Raw genomic sequence first — 17,284 nt, forward strand, 5'->3', positions numbered from 1 at the left:
TTTCTCAAGGGACCCCGGTGGGTATGGGAGGGACAAGCTGTTGGTCCAGCTGCCTCCTAAAGCCAGCTGTAACTTGGCACATCAGTGTATTACTGAGTGCACTGCAGCCCCAGAGATTAGAATGTCCCCTTTTTTTGATCAGGGCTGCAGCACTTGGTGCACTTTGCTTCTGCCTTCCTTCAGCTGCAGCAATTTAACGTGCAACTGACAGGTGAATTGACCACTCGGCCAGATCGTCTTCCAGACAGCAGCTGGAAAAAATGCCCAAATGAGTTCTGTGACTCAGAATTCTCTTTGTGGGATGTGCAATGTCACAAACTGCTGTCAACCTGCTTTTATTTGGAATCTACTGTATAACACAGAGAAGGAAGTGACAGACACTAAAAAAATGGTTTGAGCTGAAATTAGGTTTTCCTAGAGATTTCAATGTAAATTTCCAAAAACGTGGCTCTTACCAAAAAGATTTTGAGTGTCAACCAATTTTCCTGTTTTGCTTTCACCCCATAAACCATTACACTCAGAGTACTAAAGCAAAGCAGACATGTAGAGCCATGACTTTTTTTCTTTCAGTTTTTATAGAGCAAATATTAAATTTTGGAATTTAAAGAATCTAAGCACTCCAGAATCCAGCTATGTCAGTTAATACATTTACCCTTTTTTAGTTTGTTTGCAAAATCCTTAGCAAATTGGGAATTTGCCTATTAACAAATTGGAAATTCAGAATGCAAGGAGGCAGTTTAAACCTCAAAAGCAAAAACTTAGAAAAAAAACCAAAAAACTGGCAACAATTTGCTATCTAAGTCTAATGGACTTCAAAGTCCAGCTCTGCACAAAAGTCCTTGGAGATTAAATCACTGGCACTTCACAGAGTTTCTAGTGAAAAGCAAACACTTCTTACACTTGTGCTTCCCAAAACCACAGAGAAATCTCCTCCAATGACTCACTCATGGTTGTAAAGAATGACAGAAGTCAGAGCGTCCACAAGCTTATGAAGTTTTATTGCTGAATTACACACTTCACATGGAAATTGATACCAGTTAGTCCCTGACCTCCTACATAAGCAATGGCAGAGGGTTTTACATAAAGGAAGAGGGTGAAAGGAGAGAGAGGAAGAGATTAATTAAAGAGAGGGAGAGGAAGAAAGGGAGGAAAAGGGGTCACCAGTCCTGGCTCTGGTGCTGATCCAGCTGATGGGGAGCCCAGGGCCCTGGGCTTGGTGGGGGAACCTTCTTTAGATAAGTTTTCCCTGCCTAGAAATGAGTTTATCACTTTCTGTGCAAATTAGTGATCCTGCAGTCATTTCCTCTAGACCTTCCTGGAAATGGGTCAGAGAGCTTTGGAGTCTTTTTAAAAAATGTAAGCCCACTTCTGGACCACAGTCCCACACAGGGCTGTATGTGTTGTGCTGATGTCCAGCAGCCACAACAATCACATTTGTCACAGGAAAGTGCTGCCCAACCCCTGTATGGCCCCTTTACCAGACACCAGCAGTCCTTGGCTGGCTCCACAGCCATCCAGCTCTTGGTGTTTGAGACACACATCAGCCCCTTCTCTGCTGGGCTTCTACAGCATCCTTGCAGCCTGAACAGCAAATGAGACTTCAAAACCAGTGACTTTTCTTCCTTTATGCCCACTGCTGACAGATAGCAATGAATAAATTAATATAAACCTCTAACAACCCTCAAATGAGGACTCCAGCAGTGCAGAAGGGAAAACAGATGACCTCACCCCTGATACAGCAGTGTTAATTCCCCATTACAGCCTTGCCCCTGATGAGTCACAGCTATAGCCAATAAAGATAAGTGTGATAAAAGGGAGTGGGTCAGCTGCTGAGGGGCAATCATGGAGGAGGAGGAATCTTGAGGAAGAGAGAAGCAGAGGATCATGAAGAAGGATCCTGGGGAGAGACTCACTGCTGTGAGCTCAGTCTGGGTGTGCAGTAAGAGCCTGTTGTTGGAACCTGCAGTCACAGTCTGGTTGGGTAAAAGCCTGCAGTCACAGGGCGTAAACTGCTCCCGGCAGTCAGAATTCAGCAGGAAATAACCAGCAGTCAGAGGTTGCAAGAGAAATCTACAGTAGGAGCTTGCTGCAGCCAGCGTCAGTGAATGGTTGGAGCCAGAATGGCTGAGTTGTAAGAAGCAATAAACCAGGACCCTTCTCATGCTGTGATAAACAAGCACTCTGTGTCCTGGCTCATTTCTACCCTCTAACAAGAGGGCTGCTGCAACAGAGCAGGACTGTGTATTGCCATACTTCCACAATCACTCACCTGGCAAAAACTGGCAATGCTTCTGTAAAAAGAGGCCACTCTTTCCTTTCCTCCCAACACCAAGACAGTCTCATGCAATTAAAATGGTTTTGACCCTAAAAGGTTCTGGGGCCCCTGTGAATGAACACAAATACCTCCAGTGTCACAGAGACAGAAACAAAGCCAGACACAAGAAGGGAAAGGTATGACTAGTTCTTTCAACAGCAATGTATCTTTAAAGTGACTGGAAAATGACAGTGTTCGTTCCATTGCCTCTTGCAATATTTATTAGTGCTTAGGTTTCTATCTATAACCAAAGGAGGGAAATGTCACCCAATGTGTCTGTCCAGTAACAACATGCCTCAAGACTACAAGTCTCCAAGGGGGATGCTGAGGACACAGATCCCCCTTAACAGGCTAAAATTGGACAGTGGGACTTACTTGCTCAGTGTGGAAAAAGAAGTTCAAATATTTCAACTTTGTCCTTCCAGTAAAATGCCCAATTCATCTCACTCAGGTCCTTTATCTTTGGGAGAGAAGTCATCCCTTTTTTCTGTCCTAGTAAAACTGCTCTCTGCAAGGGGAAGGGACAGAGAATCTTCCTAATCCAGCCCTGAGGCCCAAGATGTTTCAGGGCCTATATTTTCAACACCTTCTCTATCTTTTGAGTGTACATTTATCACAGCTCCAAGGCAGTGACACTGACAGAGAAACGGATCCAACCGATTCCACGTCTGGAAATAATTATTGAATTAAAGAGGGAATAAAACCACAGCACTGGAAGTGCACACAGATTTTCAGGAAGAACTTAATGATTCAGATAAACAAATCCCAATGGTAAAGAAAGAATCAACGACTGTTTCTCATGCCAGCAATATATATTTATTGTCATTCTGGAGATAGGTTACCATGTGTGTATCAGGACTTCAGCCTAAAAACAAACTTGGATTATGAATGCTTAGCAAATGCCAGTTGAAACGAAATGACTGAATGTGAAGCTGTCCCTTACAAGACCTTCAGTTGGTCTATTTTTGTGTGTGTCTCCCACACACTAAAAAAAAAAATCGGAACATCTTTTTCTTCCCCTTCATTTTAGCCTCAGAAAAATAAATGACCATCCAACTGCACCTTTTACTTTAGCTTTAGCAAAATATTAGTAAAGCTAATATTCTGCTAAAGCTAGCAATGTTCTGCTAGAACATTTATATCGTTGATTCTACAACTTCAAAAGGAAGCAAAGCTGTACAATGTTCTTCCTCCACAATACCTGGCTATTGAGTCCAGCTTTACAGACTGTCTTATATTACACCATTGCAGTTTTATTATGCTGCAAACCTTCACCACACACACTTTGCTGTTCCAGAACAAGCTGCAGCAGTGCCAGGTCCAACAATCTGTGCAAAAATCACTGCAGTGCTACAAATTATTGAACACCTTTCCTCTCCACCTCCCATGTACTGACTAACAAACATCTTCCATTAATTTAATAAGTTGCAAATGCTGTTCCCAAAAAGGGAAGGGAAGGATGAAGATATTTTGTGCTTTCATACAAAAACCAAACAACCACCCAGTAAAAATAAAATTTAAAAAATCCTTCAAGTCCAATCCCCCCCCAAAAAAAACCCCAGGTCAAAACTATTGGTTGCCCACTGTCCCCACCCTCCCCTAGCTTTTTTAAGTCACCATGAAAACAAATGCATACAACTTACTGTACAAATACAAAGCTGCAGGCATTCAATTTACAGAACATTCTGAAAATATTTCAAGCATAAAAAGTACACTTGATAATTGCAAAAATAAAGTTTCACTTTTTTAAAAAACATTTTGATCAGAGCTCAAGCAAAACAAACACTTCAGGATTCCTACTTCAGCTTAACTCCCTAAGAACACTATCTTCAGAAATTAATAACAAAACCCTCAGATTTTTGGTGATAAACTAACTGACCATGTCTTTTAATGAAAAGAGATGGTATATACAACAATGGCACAGACCTTAAGCATCAACAACATATTTCAGCCAAAAGTAAATCAGCAAGTGATCTGAGTCATTCTTAGCATTACACAGTACTCATTACTAAGAACCTCAATCCACCAGAACAGATATTAAGTTAGACTGGTACAAATGGAAGGAAAAATCCATGACATCAAATAGGCTCAGTTTTTGTCACTGAACATTTTTTAGGCTAAGTTTCACTAGTGCAAGACCATTTGTTTACCCAATTAAATGAAAGCTCATAAATGTCACAATTTAAGAACACTCATACAAAACTATTTTTTCTTTTAAAAAAGTGCCACATACCATACTTTTACTAAAAAAGTTACAAACTAATGGAAGACTGTCTGTCTCCATCTCTTGTCAACAAGGAAAGGCCAAAGTGATTCTCTGATCCCAGCACGAAATGGTGTTCTCTGACCTATCCCCAGCATCTCCAACTTGGAGCAGTCCAGCTGAGCATTCTTTGGACGAAGAGCACCCACAACTGGACTATCAGTAATCTAAAATCAGAAACAGAAGACAAAAACAATCCCACACCAGTAAGTAATCAGAAATGACAGAAAAAATACTTGTACATGTACATTAGAACTTTTTCTTCACACCTTTCTATATAGGTATGGTTAACTCCTCCCTTACAACTATTTTATGGGGAACTTTTTGGTTTGGATTTTTTCGCTATTTGCATGTTTTATAGTTTACTTTATTTCAACATGTCAGGCCATGTGAAGTGGCCTAAGGCAAAGACACTTTTCTCACTCTCTTTACTGCTACTGTTTGTGTTTTTCAACATTTTATTCTTATTTTCACTCTGTGATTATCAACAAAAGGTAAGGAATGCTCCAGAATGTAAATGGAACCATGTCTTGATCAATATACTTGAAGAGAAATAGAGCTGGGCAGAAAAAATTAAGACTAAGTGTTCTCCACTGTTTTTCTTTCATCTTCCAAGTCTCATTTCAGTTCCAGTGTTCACCAATTCTGAATCCTTAGAATTTATTTTGTACATAGATAAAATCTTCTTGACATGCTATATGCCCACCACATTATCAGTATGTCTTTAAGAGTGGTCTCAAGTGTTAATAAAACTGCAAGACGGGTGTTTTAAGCAAAGCAAAAATAATTTGTAGTTCTTAAATGCATGCATTCAGAAATAAATTTGGACATTGCACAGCTGTTACTGATAGAGCCTTATCTTCAAGTTAAAGTTCTATCAATCTGCAACATAAAAGTACAGATTTGTTTGTGACTAAGAGGAACTGTTCTGCAGAAATACCACTACACTACAGACTGGGAAACTGGTGACTGACTGACTGACTAATTTTCCTAATTCAGCAGATCAAAGCAGCTGTTGTTTTCCTGAGCAACACAGCTGCAGTGCTGGACATGCACAGCCCATCCTGAGGAGGAAGCTCACTTGTACAGGCAGTGGGAGACCTGCTACTTGCAATGATCAGGCACTTGTGCCTGCCTACAGGTCCAACAACACATCACTTACTGGTCTCAAGTGGCTGCTGGGAAGGTTGAAAGCATCTGCAATTGCACATGCCATCTCATACTTAGTCATCTGTTCATTGCCAGACCAGTGAAATGTTCCTTTTATTGATGGGTCCTAGAGAAAAAAGAGGAAACACAGATGAAAGGAAGCAGCCAGCTGGCCCTCAGGCTAATTCCCGTACAAGAACTGTGCAGAATTAGCATCCAGCACAACCTTATCTCAAAAGGCATCTTACAGCACCTCAGTGGTGTTCTAGAAACACCTGCACCCTTTCAGAGAACACCTGACCAGGGACCGAGACAGGAAACTGCTGTTACTTCTGTCTAACTTGACTTCACAAACAGATTGTGTCCTGTAGAATGAACAGGAGGGAAAGCAGCTGCCCACCAACCAGGCAAGATCAAAGAGCTGGGGAGGAGGAACTCAGCTGCTCTGTGATGTTCACTTCCTCAAAAACAAAGGCAAAAGGCATCACACACATTCTGAATGTTAAACTGCAAACTCTGTACAAGTCCAGTCAAACCGACTGCACCATGTCCATGATCCATGGTTTCAAAGTTACCGTGTGGAAAAATCAAGGTGGCTGTTTACTGTTTGCTTCTGTTACCTTGCAAAGATGGTAATCTGAAGGTGCTGTGGTGAATAAATACAAGGAAGTAGTTCAGTCCAGGGGCTTTGTTTTGCCACTTCAGTGTTGTTAATACAATAAACAAGTGCACCTTCGAGAATTACATTCAACCACATGGGGTTTTTTTGTTCAAACTAGCAATTTGTAAAAGGCATACCAGAATAAGTTTGGCATTTCTAATTCTCTCCTCTATACCAGAGGACACAAGACAATTTTCAGAAGGTTCTGTCCCATCCCCTCAACCACTTTTGTTTCAAAGCCCACAATACCCTCACAGTCATGCAAAGATGCTGTAGTATTGCAGCCAGTTCTTTCCTCCCTCCCAGCATTGCAGAAATGCAAATAATCCAGGTGATGTGCAGTTCTCAGTTGTTCAGAAGCAAAACTGAGAACTCAAACTGTTTTCACCTTGCAGAGGCTCATTTCTTGCCATTCTTACCAGCATTCTCTTCTCTGCTAGTTGTCTGCAAACTGCTGCTACATCCTTGACATTGGTAGGAAATCTCTGCTGCCAGTGGTCCATGTTGGCAGATTTATTACTGAACTGCACTTTATCAAACATAACTGTCACAGCACTTTCCTCCAGTCTTTCCACCTCTCCATACAAGACAGGAATCCTAAGTACTGCAGTTTCTAAAAGAAAAAGTATTTTAGATCATGGGTGGGGACAAACACTGAAGCACAATCTGAAAAGTGAAGTGTTAAGAAATATGCTGATCATATTAAACATCTACAAATCACAAATAAAATGCAAGTAGTATGTTGGCTCACAGAATATAATTTTAATTTATACCAGAATCAGTTTATAAACACTAAGATTATAGACATATTATAATTTATTTTCATTTATGCCATTGATTTCCAGAAAGTTAATAAGCTTTCATTAATTGCATAAAAATGCTTGTTTGAGTTAGAACAAAAATTTAAAAAATTAAAAAACACATCTACTCTTTGCAGTTACTCCAGCACTCCTCATCCTCACTATGTAAGAACAAGGAGAAAATTTCCCACCAACCACAAGTCATCATATTCAGGCATCAATTACAAAGATTTTTCATCCATCATGAAGAAGCTTCCTGTATAAAGGAGAATATTCTTTACCAGAAAAAAAGACATGAACATTGAAATAAATGAAAAGTTTGACAAATCAGGAATAGGTTCACAGAACACAATAGTAAATAATGTTAGATTCCAGGACAGTGATTTGAGGAATTAAGAAGATGCAGAGGAAGCATATTTCATGATGGAATACATCATAATAGTCTATCTCTGTCATGATGACTCAAAAAGCCTCTGAACAGAAATCCAAGGCTATGAAAAATAACTTAAAAAATTACAGTTTTGCTGATAGAGAAAACAAAAAACCCCAACCTAAAATTAGAAGCTGAAGTCATCAAAATATTGCCATTCTTAATATATTTGGAGGACAGTGCTATAGATATTAGAGAGACAAACAGAAAAAGCTAACACAGAAATTATTCCCACAAAGAAGTAAACCAGAATAAGTACTTAAAGAAAAACAAATAGAAAACCCAACATGATACTGATTTCCTGCTGCTCTAGAAGCAGTTATTTGGTCACTCAGCAGATGTTCTTCCTCTCTTTAAATACTGGTTGAAACATCTCTTTTTAAATTGTGTTAAAAATATTCATTCTTTGAGAAGACAACCGCCTTCCTTTCCTTCTCAGCTCTGGGACTTGAAGAGGATCAACCTCATGACTAACAGCTCTCAGGACCTCTTGACACTTTTTAGTTTTATAAGCATGACTATACACACACATATATATATATTTATAAGCCTGTATCCCCTTCTAACCAAAGTAAAATATCTTTAAAAAAATGTTAAACATACTTACTGCAGATTTTTGCATTTTACAACAGAAATGGACAGGGCACTTCCTCACATAGCTACAGATTTGACCACTGGAATTCTATCTACACTGTATCAGCAAAGTAGTGCTTGGAACACCAGTACATGGAAAATACTTGTATGTGTATGAATCAAGGGAACTTGTATTTTCAAACTCTTTACTCAGCACCACCCCAACACTCCTCCTGCTAATAATACCACTGCTGCAACCCACTGCTGCCTGACAGATCCTGCTCTGAAAGGTTACAAAACCAAACTGCAGTGTGGAGTTGGGGGAAGGGTCCAGCAAGATTACCAAATCCAAGTGTGTGTGGGTAAGTCTGATCTTCATTATCAGTCTAGAAGAGGGAGTGAACAGCATCACAGTCAAATTCAGAGACGGTATTTAATCTAGAGGTGGAGTGAATAAGTGGTCATTTAAATTTATTTTTACTTAAATGAGACTTTTCCTATCAAAGTATTTTTTTACAAAGTTTCTTTCTTACTAGTAATGCCAATTCCATCATACACAGCAGATATTTACTTACTGGAAGACCATCACTTTATTTTTCAGTAGCTTGGTTCTCTGGTTGGGAAGCACAGACCCACACTGTAAGTATCATACTGACATATCAGAAGTCTCTTCTGCATGTGGACTGAGATTATTTTCTTCAGGTTTTTGATAAAATACAAGTGCTTCTTTTCTTATAATCTGTGACTGGGACACTGACAGTGCACTAACTAGAAACAGCCAAATATCCCCCTTATACAAGAAATAAATCTTAAAGGGAACACACTCTTTTCCATTAAGCAGAATTTTAAAAATTATGTTTGTAAATTTTGTTCAAAAAGACACAAACAAATTTGAAAAATCTTGTTGTTTAAAACCATAAATACGTTATTAACCCTTTAGAAAATGTTACAGGCAAGAATCTGATGTGTGCAGGTGAGTAAAACCAAAATGGGCGGCCTGTTGGCACACATAATAGAGCAAAACCCAAAAAGTAAAAAGGCTCCATGTGATTTGAGCTGTATTATTACTGAAACACAAATCTGGTTTTCCCTTCAAGTAAATATACAAAAATACAACACTTGCAATACATCCTCATAAATAACTGCAGCTATGTATTGAAGGAAGTATTTTATCTTTCCTTAGGAACAGCAGATTCACAATAGACAAATGCTTATGAATGTCCATAAGGGAGAGACAAATCCCATGAATGAAGATTGGAGCAGGTAAGAAATAAAAGCTTTAGTCAAGATATAAGCAAGAGGGACTGCTAATGAGCAAGGAGACCAACTCCTAATCACATTCTTCTCTGAAACTCGTTTCCATGGTTTTGCAACTTCATCAGTGACTTAAGAGTCTACTAAGCTAATCTATAACTGAGTAAAAATAGAAAGCCTGCATAAAAAAATGGCTGAGTGTCTTACCTTCATTGTTTTCCAGAACTGCCTTTTCACCCTCCAGTTTGGTTTTACCATATAAATTCAGAGGATTTGGTACATCAGTCTCTTTATATGGAGGGCTTGTTCCATCAAATACATAGTCTGTACTAATGTAGATCAGAAATGCTCCAACTCCAGCTAAGAAGAATATGTTTACAGATAATTTATATTAATTTACGTCTTCTTTGAAGTCCCAATAGACCCTTAAACCCTCCCAAGGATCTCATCTTCCATGCACATTTATTCCTCCTGCTTTGCCTGTTCCCAGATCCTTCATGAAGTTGTGCACACTACTCTGATGGAAAACAGGTCACCAGCACAGTGATGGCAGGAGTGACATTCCAACCTGTACTATTTGTATTGATGTCCCTGTATAAATAGATGCAGGATTTTAATAAGACACCAAACCCACGAGATGCTCTCCTTACCTGCCTCTTTTGCTAAGTTTGCTGAAGCAGCCACATTGAGCTGAGAGGCAGCATCTGGTTGACTTTCTACAACATCTGGCCTTCTCTCAGCAGCACAGTGCACTATAACATGAGGCTGGAAATTAAAGACTAATTTTAAACAACCAACATGTCAAGAGATGGCAGTTGCACCCTAACTCTAGTGATGACACCTCTCAGGCAAAACTAAGTAATAAAAATAGCATTATTATTTTTAATTATGGCATTCTGAAGAACATCTTTTCCTCAGTATCTTTTTACAATAAAAAACCATGCTGTTTCGAGATACAAAAAACATTTATCATTAATTGTGCAATTATGGTCTTTAGTAGTTTCAATTCTACAACAACTTTGAAGTTGTGGAGATTTTCTCTTTAAGCCTGTATAGTAAAATATGTATTAATACAAGATACATCTCTCTCACACACAAGGGTATTAAAATTTTTAGGTAAGCTATTCATACATGGCTTACTTAACATATGCAGATTATTAAGATGATATTTACTATTTTATAGAATGGCACCCTGCATACTGTATTTCAGATTTTACATGTTCCTCCTGGCACTTAACACTGCACACTACACAGAGTTAGTGCTGTCAGATTCAAATTTTCCTTCATACCCCCAGAACAGCACACTGACACATTCCAATGTCAATAACTTAAATGTATCTTTTCCTTTGCAGCGTGCTGGCAGGAAGAGCTGTGCCTGCAGCCTGCCTGTGGTGAGCACAGCAAAGGCCAGGGCTCTGTGCACCTGCAGAGCAAACCTCTGCTCTGGGTGGGGTAGAACACACAGCCACACCTTTGTCAGAGCTCTGCCAAAGCTCCAGCCCCACTCGTGCCCCAGAACTCTGCACCACTATCAGCTGATTACTGGACACAAAGTACCCCTCCCATCGACTTTATACTCCAGAAACTTACCTGAAACTCATGGATAATGTCATGAACTGCAATAGAATCCAGAAGATTAATCTGTTCAAACCTGGGCTGAGCTCTCCTGTACCCACAACCAACTGCATTCCAATTGTTTTCATTGAATTCTTTAAACACAGCTCTGCCGAGGAGTCCCGTGGCCCCAGTGATCAAAACTCGCCTGCTCGGAACGTCAACATCCTCCTAGGGAAACCAAAACAGGAAAAGTTTTGTTTCTACTGTAAAGTCTTACTGTTTTTTCTTTCCAAGTATCCACAGTCAGAGGCTACTGTATTTAAAAAAAGCTTCTCCTGAGTCTTTTGGAATGTTTCATGGAACACCAGCATCTGGGAGGACCAATACTGCAGCCAGTCAACTACCTAAACATAGATTCAAAGGTAATGAAAACAAAACTTCAGTAAGAAACTCATTTACTTGTACAACAATCCAAACCACTAGTGAAGACAGAATTTTAAGTTCATTCAAAAACTGATAGCTTTGTGCAATCTGAAAAGAGGAAAATAACTTTTTCAGAAAACGGACCCAAAAGATGTAACATTTAGGGTCCAAGTCCTACAACAAGTAATTCTACACAGACTGTGCCTGTTAAAAGCTGCAGCAATACAATATAAGTTTCTGTAGTAACTAACATCTCTAATTATATTATTAAAAAGAGTAATTCACTGTTATTTAACACAACAATGTAAGTAAAAGCAAGATACGGATCTCTTGTCAATTTTACAAAATGCATCTGGAAGTGATTTCAGCTCACAATCTATACAACAGACCAAAGCTGTACTTCAGCTCCTCCACATTTTGGTACTTGGGACAGCTGTGAACAACAGCACACACGAACTTCATCCCAACTCCCACTAAACATCGAGTTTTCAAGACAGCAAACACAAGATCCATGTCTGTCTCTGCAATCTTTATTTTCCTTTAATGCTTTCCTTCTGTATCCACCATGAGTAAACCCAAACAAAGGCCTGCTAAAAAGAGAAATGAAAGCGTATCTTTACCATGCCTGTGCAGAAAAACTTTGGGTGTGCAGAACCCACAAATCTTGGATTTCCTGACCACTTCCCACACAAGGACAATTTGTGACAAATTACTGTAATTCTGTACATCATAGAATGTCTTCTGCTATGCAATCTCAATAGCCCAGTAATTTCTAAGCATTGTACCAGACTGCTGCTTTTTGATTGCAGCACAGGAAGCCACAGCAATCACTTCCAAATCACTGCCTTTCACCTGAAGTTACAAAGCTTTTGTTCCATAAGGGTATATGCAGAGGGGCACGATGGAAACAGCCTACCCCAAAACAATTGCCTCAAGTTCCCAGCACAGTTCATGCATTTTTCTCAACTCTAAATCTCCAGATGAAGGCTGACTTATTTTCATTAGTACTGGATGAAAATTAATAATTTAATGTGGACAGTTACCTGAAAATTACAGACTACAAGCAAGTGATGCTTCTAAAAGTTACTTTTAGTCTCAAATTTTACCTGAGAACACAAGGTGATTTACCATTTTTAAGGCTACCCAAGCTTCTCTGAACTGCATGAGCAGGAACACGCAACTAGTATTTTCTTCTGTACTTCTTCTCTTAGCAAAATCTGCACAGAGTGTCACAGGACCTATGATCAGGGAGGGCTTCCACAGCCAGAGCTGCCTGCTAATAAACATCCCAACACTTGCTGCAGAACAGAGTCAAAAGCTTCTCTAAAAATATCACTGAGTTTCTTCAGTAAGTAGGAAGAGACCAACACAAAACCAAGTGTCATTTGCAAAATCTGGTGTTTTAAAGCCTCATTCATCTAAGTTTGTTTATTTTACATATCATAAAGAGGATGCTACATCAGCAGCACAGCTTGAACTGGACACAAACACAGCTTTCACCAAGCACGGCTTGTATGCTACTGCTGTTGTCTGTGAGACTAATTGATTCCAGTCACTTGTTTCTGAAAGAGAAGACAAATGATAAATAGTTCTCATAAATCCAACACCAAGTAATTACCAGTTTGAACCTCTTCTTGCCAGAAGTTTTCACATTCTGGTGATACAAAATCTGAACGGATGAACTCTTTCCCTGTATGCTGCCTTGCTCCCTCACAGGACATCACACTACTGAAACATGCACTTTTGAGGTTTATACTAACCATCCCATTTATTGTTATCTGATGTCCATATTAACCAAGAATAACAAAGAAGTATTGTGTTTAGAAGTCCCATTCACATAAAAATAAACAAATCGTAGCATTTATGGGACACCAGACCACTTTATAGACACTACCAAAATATAAAATGACAGTATAATCTATAAAAACAACAAAACATGATACATTTCAAGTTGAAAACCAGAAACAAGTACTTTTAAAGTCTTTTTATAAAGCTTTTCAAGCTTTATATTTTCATTTAGAAAATCATTATGAACTCTGATTTTAAGGCATGGCCACTTAAACCCGGAAGCCACTGGTGTCACAGATTTACAACATAATACGATGCGATCCAAGTCGCTCCAGGGAAGGGAAGGGAGACTGAGCTCTCTCAGCCCTGACATCGCCTGTAGCTACGGAAAGCAAAAGGCAAAGCCTGGGGCTTTCCTAAGGCTCGGAATGACAGGTGAACGAACCTACACTGGCGTTGGCAGAAGTTGTTCTGCCTTTCCCCACACGCCCAACCCACATTGCTGCGGCAGCTCACGTCCCCTGTGGGGCACCACCGACCCCGCCCGGGACAGCGGCCAGGGCCGGGCCTCCCGCAGGAATCCTCCGTGCGATCACCGCACACGTTCCCTACCGCCGAGAGCCGCGGCCCCGCGGCCATTCCGACCAGGCCGTGCGGATACAAAACTCCCGGAGCCCGCGGGCGCTCCCAGCCGCGCTTCTCAGCTACCTGAGGCCCCTCAGGGCCCCCCCCCGGGCCCGGCCCCGCCGCGAACTCGTCAGCGCTCCCGGCCAGCAAACCCGCCCCGCGGCGGGCTGCCGGCCCCGCCGCCCTCACCTCCACGAGCTCGCAGCGTCCCGGCGCGAAGCGGATCCGGAGCTCCTTCTCCCGGCCGACCATGGCGGGGCCCGGCGCTGCGCCAGGGAGCCTCCGCGCCCGTGCTCCGCGCCGCGCCGCAGGGGGCGCCCTCGCCGCGCCGCGCGCCCCACGCACGCGCCTCCCGCCGCCGCGCGCTCATTGGCCGGGCCGCGCCGGGGAGGGGCGGGGCCAAGACGGGTATTTAAAGGGCCAGGCGCCGCCCGGGGACAGGGCGGGCCGCACGTGCCGGGCGGGGGCAGGCGGGGCGACAAGGGACAGCCGGCACTGCCACTGCCTGCAGCCAGCCCCGGACCGCACCACGGCGGCCTTGGAGAAGCAGACGCGGTGGGCGCTCGTAACTCCCCCGGCCTCAAGGGGAAAAGGCAAGCGGAGCGGCCTGCGCTCCCGGGGCACCGCAGGCACCAGCGCTGCCTTAGCTGCAGGGCCGGCTGCTCTTCTCTTCATCATGGTGCTTTGAATAGTAATTAAAGTTACTGCAGTAAGCACAGTTAGCGTTTGACCACACTTCGCCCTTTGAAACTGAACTTTCTCTTATGATTTCTCATTTGTAAAAAAAAAACCGTGGAACTTCAGTATTAGACCAAAATATCATATTATCCTGCATATAGCTCTGTCATGTATTCACTATAAATTACTAAATTCCTTCATTGTAAATGAAGAAAAAACAAGCATTTTCAGTTTGCCTTTAGCCAGAGTTAGAGGTAAAAGCAACTGGTAAATGCCACAGAGAAAGGGTGGTTGTTGCTGAGAGCAAGTCCTGCTTACAGGACCCACCCTCTAGGCGTCAGTACATGCTTACAACGTGACAGATCTGAATTATTTTTAAATGCAAGTTCTGAAGGTAAGATGATGCTGTATACAAAGTGTTACTGTATCATTTCTGACCCACAAAGGCAGAGACTGGGCCTAGCATTTTTTTTAGTAAGAGAACTTACAAGTGTGAAGTAGCTACAGTGACTTTGGGCCAGTAGTTTTTATGCATCTGTATCTATGCTGATGAATTTATTTCAAATTGACTTGATTAAAATAGTTTTAATTGGTAGTACTCAAGGAAGAAAATCAGAAAAGTCTACCAAAATGTAATAGAATCATACTAAAATTTTATAATATCATAAATGGCCTTTATTTATGACAACTATTATTTAAAGGAGAAAAAGGTACATATACATAAAAAACCACTTCAGCCAGTTTCTGCCTTCATGGAATACAGATGCCTTTTTTCCCCTTGTAAAAAGCTATTGACATTTAATTCCCTTTCATTAACCTTAGAATTTTATTTCAAAGTATCAGTAATCTATAACTGGAAATCAATAAGTAAAATCTACAAAGAAATAACAAACTGTTTAGCAGCATGGAGGTAAGAACTCCCCGTACACCTGATGTCACATCATCTCCTCCTAACACAGCTTGGAAGAGCTGCCTGTGCATTTTAACCACGATGGGGAAATAAATATTTCACCTTCTGGGCTCAGAGCAAGAGGAAAACAGCAAAAGCATGAACACTGAAATCTCAAGCTACAATCATCAATTAGCTTGTAAAATATTCTGGTGACAAAGATGGTAAGATAAGTTTAATTATATGTAGTTTTTGTATCTTCATTACATAATATGTTTTTCCTCAAATATTTGCCTCATGTCAGAACTTGTGTTCTGTAATAATAGTGTTCTACCTAAACTTTAAATCTCTTTATTATTGTTACAGCCACTTTGTGAAACACTATGATTTTGCAATAAAAATTGTATTGTTGTCTAGGTCACAGTCACTTAAGCATTATGCATCCCTGGGTGACTAAGTGCACCACTCATTAAATTGACATTTCAGGCTGTAATTCACAGAGACTAAAGCATAATTAAGTCTCCCTCTCTCCTCCCCCTTTGATTTTTCCCTTGATCTTGTAACCAAATCATGGCAGCAACCTGTTAAGGCAAATATCCAGAGCCTTACCTGCTCCATTTCCAGCAGCATTTCAGGCACTGCCAAACCACAGAGGGAATTCCCAGCCTGGGAAATCATTGCAGTTCAGCTGTGTCCCTTTGTGTGCTGTGCCTGCAGAGAGCACATGGACTGAGAGCAGCTCTGGCTCTGCTGACCTTTGAAACCAAAACACAAATCCAAGCCCTACATCACATGTGGCTCTGAATCCTGTTAAGCTTTTGGTCTGGTCACAGTGGTACCATTTAAGCGGCTCAGTATGAGCTTAAATTTTTACCTCATAACAGCCAGCATGAGCAAGCAGAGCCATTGTATGTGTGAGATCCATTCAAAGCACTGGCACTGATCTTACACAGTTTGTCTTTTATGGCAAACAGGAGGAGGGCTCTAATTAGGTCAGGCAGGTTGAGAATTCTAAGAGCTCTTCACTTCAACTAAGCACAGACCAGCTCTTGCTACAATACAGCAAGATGAATAACTTTGTGTTAAATCATGGATTTTTCAATTAAAAAAAAATCTTCCACAACATGAAAGTAATGGATTTCTGCAGTCAATACTAATGTCAGTGGAGCTACAAATGTCAAGGTTTCAGTTTTTAATACTTCAATTCATAGTGCATGAAAGCAAAAAAGCCCCCTAGACTGAAGTTGACAAAAAGCCCTCAATTTCCCCTTGACTTCCACGGTTTGCTTCTCTCCCCACTCTGCTCTACATGATTTATCAATGGTTTTAAGTTCAAAGATCACCCTTGCTGTAAGGCTAGCAGAATTATTTGCTGGAGTTTCCCTTTTTTTCTGTCAGTATAAGCATGCTCATGCCAACTGTATCACACAAGGATGTAGCAACCCTAAAAGCCCCATCCTGTGACACTTGCAATTCCTGGCTTCCCTTGGCATATTTGTACCTTCAGTCAAAAAAAAGTACCTTAACTCAGTGTCTCCATTTTTGTGTTTTGAGTTTGGAGGAAACTTCCATTAACATTCAGGCAAATGCCTGATTCCTCTACAATTTTTTTTACTCCATTTACATCTTTCAAACAAGAAAACCTTCATTTTTTTTCTCCACAAGGAGAGAACTCCAGTATGAAATACTTCTAGCAACTTCTTTATCAAAATGTCTCTCAACACTTCAGGCTGAATACCAAGTGCTCTCTTAATTAAAACACCTGAAGCTAATCCTCATCTTCAATCATCAGTGGATCATGTAATCCAGCAAATCCACAAGGATGACATTAACAGACAACATCTAGCAACTTCTTTCCTTCGACTTAATGTGCATTTT

The 17,284-nt window shown here is 40.9% G+C and overlaps 1 protein-coding gene across 1 annotated transcript; it reads right to left on the minus strand.

Annotated features, from left to right (window-relative positions):
* Positions 1-3,107: 3,107 nt before the first annotated feature.
* Positions 3,108-14,168, minus strand: MAT2B (methionine adenosyltransferase 2 non-catalytic beta subunit). Its single transcript, XM_066328956.1, has 7 exons — positions 14,029-14,168; positions 11,035-11,229; positions 10,095-10,209; positions 9,652-9,804; positions 6,807-7,000; positions 5,740-5,853; positions 3,108-4,744 (listed from the first exon to the last, which is right to left on the minus strand). The coding sequence occupies exons 1-7, from the start codon at positions 14,089-14,091 to the stop codon at positions 4,574-4,576; spliced, it is 1,005 nt and encodes a 334-aa protein (XP_066185053.1). The 5' UTR covers positions 14,092-14,168; the 3' UTR covers positions 3,108-4,573.
* Positions 14,169-17,284: the final 3,116 nt, after the last annotated feature.

The sequence above is a fragment of the Sylvia atricapilla genome, chromosome 14 (assembly GCF_009819655.1).
Source record: "Sylvia atricapilla isolate bSylAtr1 chromosome 14, bSylAtr1.pri, whole genome shotgun sequence".
Classification (NCBI taxonomy): domain Eukaryota; kingdom Metazoa; phylum Chordata; class Aves; order Passeriformes; family Sylviidae; genus Sylvia; species Sylvia atricapilla.